Source organism: Pinus tabuliformis, chromosome 2_2 (assembly GCF_031772625.1).
Source record: "Pinus tabuliformis cultivar Carrire ecotype Pingquan chromosome 2_2, CPIR1, whole genome shotgun sequence".
NCBI classification, from domain to species: domain Eukaryota; kingdom Viridiplantae; phylum Streptophyta; class Pinopsida; order Pinales; family Pinaceae; genus Pinus; species Pinus tabuliformis.
In genome coordinates, this window is record NC_142300.1 from 723,692,619 (window position 1) to 723,700,508 (window position 7,890).

A 7,890-nucleotide genomic window follows, 5' to 3' on the forward strand; every position below is an offset into this window, starting at 1 on the left:
GGCATTTCATGTTTGTGGCGACCTCCTTCGTGCAATACATAAGAGCAACGATGCAATTGATTGGTGGAAAGTAGTGATTATCCGCTTCTACTTTGGAGATGCTGCTGCTGTAAAGGAGAAGCTCCAACGCAGGGCCCAATTTTTGCATCGCACAGATATACAAGTCGAGATTGCAGCCTTTCGGAGATGAGAAACTTTGATAATGATGTTAATGGGCTTCAGATTTGAGAGCAGAGTAAAAGTCAATACTGGAACTGAGTTGGCATCTTGAAGGTCCTTTGTGGACGCTTGAAACATAGGGCACCGACAGGAAACAGAGGCCATTGAAAGGAAGACTAACAGGAGATGAGAACAGGCCTGAGACCACAATTTTAAATAGTTTGATAATACAATGAGGTGAGATCCTGAAGAGCAGGGTACTGAGGAGTAGAATGATAGCCCTAGGATCAATTAGAAAAGGAAGTCTGATCAGCAGGAACATTAAGGAATGGAACAGGAAGATTCAATCGAATTGACAACCAGAGATCTCCGTTTATAGAGGGAGCCAAGATTGGCCTCCATATCAGCTTTAGAGTTGAGATTCCTTAATATGTGGAAGAAGGAGATTTTACTGAACTTGGGCAATAAGATCCGGATTTTTTTGATAATAGTGGCTAAATGAACCTGATGGGGGGTCTTATGAGAGGTCAATGCCTGGATGATAAGTCTGGAATCTCCAAAGACATAGAGAGAGAGGATATTTCTATTAATCGCCAGATTCAGCCCCTGCCACAGTGCGAGAGCCTCCGCTCTGTTATTGGATTCGATACCCAGACCCCAATGGAACCGCAATTCCGATGAACCTCCAAGACGCAGAAGAACCCCACCACTGCCAGCAACCCAGGGTTTCCTTTAGAGGTCCCATCGAAGAATAAACAGTGATTATCCAAGGCCGATCTCCACTTGATAAACTCCAGTTCCTCCAGCCTAATCTTGTAGAAATTTTGAATAATTTAACACATATTCAACAAAGATTATCCTGATCATGTACTATTGCGGAATACATACACAATACATAAGCTCCTCTACGTTGATCATCAATATAGCAGCATCAATAACAATAAAACATCAAGAGCATTCACACATTAACACAGTATGTAACCCGGGGAAAGCATCTCGCTAAAAAACCCACACTATCTGTATATTAATGATTGATACCATGTAACATTACAAAGTAAAATGCTTATCACAAGCAATCTAGTACCAGCTCCACCTGTTACACACAATACAGCTAAGATCTGATCTCCAAATCTATTCCACTGCTTGCCTGCCTCCACTGCTCAATACCTGCTCAAGAATAAATGAGAATGGTTTACCAAACTCGTATTTCACCTCCAAAGAATCACTCACACTGTGTAAGATGTGAGAAGAGGCTATAATTCTTGATATTGGCCAATTCATTGGCATACTCAATCCCTCTGATTGTGCAAATCATCATGCACAACTATAGTCACAACTGATAGCAATCTGATCCTCTAACACCTGTCCCTGCTGAACTGAACATGCACTGACATGCAACTGAGTTAACTGATGTATTCTATAGTTGCTTTATGAGTTAATAAATTTTGAATTAATTAATAACTAATTCACCCAACTCATCTCTAGTCTATTTGCTAGTTAGACTAAATACAACCAGTTTAACAAAGCTAAACTGAACACAACTCCATCAACTACACCTCCAGTAGACTAAAATCAACTCACTTGAGTTCTAACTGAATTCATGCATGCAACAACTCAACTGACTCATAAGAAAATCGTACTTCCTTCTGACAGTTGCATGGGCCACATCTGTAACTCAAACTGAAGTGCTCCAAGAGAATAAGATCAAGTTTATAGTCCAAATCTTATTATGAGATAATAATATTTGTCTTTTCTATTTTTGACAGCCAGTCTAAAAATAGACTTTGATCACTAATACTGTAGTCACCCAAACTTTGGTCACCCACACTGTGTTCACCCACACTGTGATCACTCATACTGTGGTCACCCACACTGTGATCACTCATACTGTGGTCATCCCTGTTGGGATCAAAAATAGAACTTGCGCCACAATTTGCCTGTGGGCCCACTTAGTGAAGGCGACTCTTTTCACTAAGCTCCATCATCTTGTTGCAATCTCAACAAATCTCCCAGTTGGCATGGGAAAATGCAGGAGGAATGGACCTTTCCTTCAGATTTGGAACCAGTTCTTTAAGCCATTGCTCCTCCTCTTTGACTAGACTCATTTCATTCCTTGAGGAAGTATTGGCTTCCAAGGCCTCGCCCAGCAAAGCTTTGATTTTAGAAATAACTCTTGTAGAAGTGCAGCTTTCTCCTCTGAAAATTCTATTATTCCTCTCCAACCACAGCTTCCAACAGATGAATTTAGGGATCCACATCCAGCTTGTTTTAAGAAGACTTTTTTTTGTAAGGCAAAAGGGAGATAAACTGGCCCAAGTTCGGAGCAGAGAAGGAATGTTGCCTGGGAGGTCAAGTTTAGTTGGACCTAACATCAGTACGCCCCTCCAGACTACCAAAGCAAAGGGGCAAAGCAACAACAAATGATTGGCAGTTTCTTCATCAGACAAGCAAAGGGGGCACCTAAAAGGCCCTTCCATCCCTCGTCTACGCAAATTATCTCTAGTAAGAATGCTTTGGTGCGCTACAGTCCAACAGAAGAAACCAATTTTGGGGAGTGAGGGGAAATCCCATATAAATTTCCATTGAGCTGGGTCAGGAGGAGCATATGGAACAACCATCATTCTTTTATAACCTTCGGAAGCAGTGTAAGAGCCTGAAAGGGAGCCCCAGCCTCTTTTGTCCTTAGAAATGGCCTTTGAGGGAGATTTGCCTTGAAGCATATCTAACAGTAATGAAGCTTCCCCCTGCAACATAAGGGGAAACTCCCCCAGATTCCAACAATCCCAGAGTCTACCGGGATCATCCTTCCAGTTAGATATATCCCACAAAGTGTACAAATTGCAGGACTGAAGCCAACCTTTGATATTTGCTAGACCTTCCACTTGAATCAAAGGTTGATCGCCCAGAATCGAGTTTTCCCAGATTTTGATTTTTCTCCCATTACCAGGGATCCAGTAGAGATAATGGTTGAATTGCTCCATAGCAGAACTGCAAAGATTGAAGATCGGAGATCCTTTTAAGGATCTTGGGGGCTTATCCAAGCATCTCAAGCATTGCCCTTGGAAATATTTCTTCCAAATGACTCTTTTACTCCAGCTAGAGTTTCCAGAGACTAAATTCCACAGGATCTTGGATCCCAAAGCAAGGTTTTGAGCAGCCAAGTTACGCAGGTGGAGGCCTCCTTCCAGAAGAGGTCTCTTGAGAGTCTTCCAATTCACTAAGTGGAGCCTTCTATCATTGTTGTTCCCACCGTCCCAAAGAAATATTCTCAATAGACTGTCCATTTTACTGAGAAAGGTTTTGGGGCTAAGGAGAATGGAGTGTTGATATAGAGGCATACTTATAAGGACCGATTTCATAAGGATGACTTTCCCTGCATTATTCAGCCAAGAGGCTCCCCAAGCTTGGATTCTAATCTTTAGCTTGTCGAGCAGTGGCAGCCAATGAGCAACTTTAGGCTTGGATTTGAAGATTGGGATCCCAAGATATTTAAATGACTCCCAATTTCAAATTCCGTCCATTTCTAAGAGCCTTGCAATATCTGACAGCTCCTTGATCGAGCAGTTCCAGCCATAGATAGAGCATTTTCGATAGTTAATCTTGCTGCCCGAGAACAACCTGTAAATGTCCAGCTCCTTCTTGAAGGATCTGGCAGAGTTTATGCTGGCTCCTCCAAGCAGCAAGGTGTCATCGGCGAACTGGGCATGATTAATGTCTTTCACCTTGTGAGTCATTCTGAGGCCAGGCAGGGTTTGAATCTGTTGGTTATGATCGAGTTGGAAACTGAGCACCGAGGCCTAAACAGCATAGAGGAGTGGAGACAAAGGACATCCTTGTCTAAGGCCCCTAGAGGCTTGGAAGAAGTTAGTAGAACGACCATTGACCAGTGGCGCGATCCATGGCGAGGCAATACAGGCATTCACCCAATTTATGAAGGCTGATGAGAAGCCTAACTTCTTCATCACAATGAACAAAAATTCATGTCTCACCCTATCAAATGCGTTAGCCAGATCGAGCTTAATCACCATTCCTTTCTCGTTTCTTTGGCAGCTAGAGTGAACTGCTTCTTGCACCAGCACAATGTTGTCCAATATCTTTCTTCCTTTTATGAAGCCGCCTTGATTTTCAGGGATGATGGCTGGCAATATATTCTTAAGCCTGTTGGAAATTATTTTGGAGACCAGCTTGTAACTGGAATTGCACAAGGAAATGGGCCTAAATCTGCTGAAGTCGGAGGCGCCTTTCTCTTTTGGGATCAAGGCGAGAAAGGCCGAATTGATGCCACCGCCCAGCTTTGCACAATTCTGGGACTTTCTGACCATTCTCAATAGATCTTTTTTGATTGTTGACCAGCAAGTCAAGAGAAACCTGACAGAGAACCCATCAGGGCCTGGGGCTTTATCAGGCTCCATGCAATCCAGAACTTTCTTAAGCTCGTCCATACTGATCGGAGCAGTCAACATAGCATTATCCGATTCCTGAACGCACTTGGGAATTAAGTCAATCGGGTAGGCATGAGGATCAGTAGGGGGTTCTTTAGTTGCCGAATAAAGATCTTTGAAGAAGGAGTAAGCAGCTCTCTTAATGCCATCGAAATCCTTAACCACAGTGTTTTGGTAATGTATCTTAGAAACTGATTTGAAATGCTTTCGAGCTTCGGCTTGCTTATGAAAGAAGCTAGTGTTTTTATCTCCGGACTGCAACCATAGATTCCTAGACTTCTGTCTCCAGAATTCTTCCTCCTCCCTGCTAGATCTGTGAACCTCTTTTTGCAGCTCGACTTCTTTTTGGAGAAGACTTTGTGTTACAGGACTGTGCTCCATAGCTAATTGATGAGCAGCAAGACTATTAAGAGATTCTTTTCTTTTGGCATAAGGGGTTTTCAATCTTTTAGCCCACTCCTTAAGACTTCTTTTCAGGCCCCTGATTTTCTCTTCCCACACAAAGAATGGAGAACCATGGGCAGGCCTATTCCAGGCTTCAGAAACCACCTCTTGGAATCCTTCTTGCTGAATCCACAGAGGACTGAAACGAAAAGGGATGGGGCCTAGATTACCATCTAGGGAAAGCTCGAGGAGGATGGGCTTATGATCAGAAGTGAGATTTGGTAGAATTTTAGAAGTGGCCATAAGACCGCATGTCAGGAAAGAAGAGTGGACAAGGAATCTATCCAAATGAGCAGCAATGTGATTGGGGGCTAATCTTTTGTTGGACCAGGTGTATTTCCCTGAAGAAGGTTTAATATCCTCCAGATCCCAGCCCAGCATAATATCTTCAACCCATTCTCTGGTAGGGTCCCTAACAATGGAGCCTCCCTTTTTCTCATCAACAGCAAGGATGACATTCAGGTCACCTGCAATAATGATATTTCTTGGATTTTGCTCTGAAAGAAAGGATTGAAGCGAGTTCGAACAAAAATTTTTCTCGCCTGGCAATACCAGAGCATAAAGATTAAACATACTTACTTGTTGACCAGAATCTTTGTGGAGGAGCTGAGTGAAAAGCCAATGGGGGCTACTTTTTTCTTGAATAAGATCATATATGGTACTGTTCCAAAAGGTGGCTATTCCACTAGAAGCGCCTCTAGCACTTACCGCTCTTCCATGACCTTTTTGCCAAAAAACTTTACTAGATTGGAGGAGAAGAAGATCCTCCAGCTTTGTCTCCTGGATGAGGAGGATTTCAGGCGAATATATTCTCACTATGTCTTTCAAGGCTTCCTCTTTCAACCTGCTACCTAAACCTCTGCAATTCTAGGAGACGTATTTCATTATTTACTGACTTGGGGGATTGAGGATCCTTTTGGAGCCCTGTTACTCTTGTGCCCAGATTTGGTATTCATCATTCCTTTGAGGGTTTTTTGGGAACCTTGGAGGACATCTAGATAAGTTTTTTCCTCTCTCTGTTTCTTCTTGGATTTCCGACCCCTAGTCGTCTTGATAGGAGTGACTTGCGAATTGTCAGTTTCAGATCTCTCTCTTCTAATTCTCCCTTAGAATTAGAGGCGAGACTGATGTGCTCTTCGTTGCCTTCGTTTCCCCTCTAACCATCATCAACTGGTGGAACAGTTGATTCGACTTCAGTTTCTTTCACTTTCTTCAACTTATTTTCTGTATCCTCTTGGGTCTCCATGACATCCACCTTTTCTCCTAAGAAGGAGCCATCTTTAGAAGCAGTAGTGGCCTTTGTATTAGTTTGTGGCTTCCCCAATGCAACGGAGTTATTCTGCCCCGGGTGCTTTGGAACAGCCTTTCCCTTTTTAATGTCTTTCCATCCTTCTTCTTCAACCTTGTTCCCTGTTGGAGCTTTTGGGCAATTTCGCTGGAAGTGTCCATGCTCATGACAGGTTCGGCATTTGAAAGGCAACTGCTCGTAGTCCAGCTTCTGGTAATGCTGCCATTCTCCAACTGTAAGTTTGACCGCTTCTGGCAGACCGACTTCCAGATCGACTTCCACGCAGATTCTACCGCAGGTATATTGGCCCTTGTGATCAGCTTTGTCAATGAATCGACCCAACCCATTACCAATCTTCTACAGGGATTGATAGCTCGAGCAGTGTATCGGGAGGTTAGGGAGGCGAACCTAGACCGGCGCCTCCTTAGGGACATCAACAGAGGGATCGAAATCGGGGCTCCATTTGTTAAGATACAGTCCCTGATTTCCCATAAAATACGGCCCATTTCTGAACACCAGATCACGATCTTCTTTGGAGGTAAATTCAAAAATGAAATAGCCTCTTCCCACAGCATAACAAATCACGTTATTTTTTAGCTGAGGTCTCCAGTTTCGCTAAATCCAATCGTCCGTGGTTTTTGTGGAAGGCCAGCGGCCCATAAACTGCCCTACCAAGCCTCTGTCAGCCAGAGCAAGAGCGATTTTAATCGATTGTTCCTCTGGAAGTGCAATCTCTGGTATTTCTTCGAGCTTTTTTATGAATTTCGGCACTTCAGAGATCTGGCGTTTCTTCCCTTTCTGCGTTAATAGGCTATGGAATGCGTCTACAGAAGATGATGGTGGGGTGGGAGAGGACTCCCCACCCCCAGGACCGCTCATGGCGGCGTCAAAGCTCGACGACGGCTGCAGACCTAATCACAACGCCGCAGAGCAGAGCAGAGCGTGCACGATTTTTTTGTTAACTTAATCTTGTTAATGAAAGAAACATTATATGATTAAACATTAAAAAATGATTAATCTTGAATGTACAAGAATTTATTGTTTTATAAGGAAATCATTGTAAGGAAACCCCTTAGTAGTTCCTTTCACTTCATGGATGGTACTAAATGTAAAAATGTAAAAATTGGTTATAATACCTAACTCAGTAGATATATCTAGTGAGTCATGCAATAGAGACAACCAATCTAGGGAAATGATAGAATTTATTTACTTACAACAAGTAAATATTATTCATTAAAATGTTTCTTTTAATGTGAAATGTTGAAAAGTTAGAAGGAGTTTACTTATGTTGACTGTAGTTTCCATTGATTATATAAAATTAAGTGAGGGGACTATCTTGACTGAAGCTAGAGGATTTAATATATATTTATTATGTTGATTATGTAGACTATATGGAATATGTTGATAGACTTGACAATGTAGACTATATAGAATATGTTCAAGGAGTTTATAATTTGACTATTGAAAGATTTGATGGACATTAATTATGTTGAATATGTTGACTTTCTTTACTATGTGTAGTATGTTGAGCTTCATGACAATATTGATTATCTTTAC

General features: G+C 42.3%; 1 protein-coding gene across 1 annotated transcript; it reads right to left on the bottom strand.

The window, feature by feature from the left end:
• Positions 1-758: 758 nt before the first annotated feature.
• On the bottom strand, positions 759-5,618 carry LOC149194706 (uncharacterized). The gene is made up of 2 exons (XM_089407765.1): positions 4,528-5,618; positions 759-966 (listed from the first exon to the last, which is right to left on the bottom strand). Exons 1-2 carry the CDS (start codon positions 5,616-5,618, stop codon positions 759-761), a joined length of 1,299 nt encoding a protein of 432 aa, XP_089263891.1.
• Between the last annotated feature and the right edge of the window lie 2,272 nt (positions 5,619-7,890).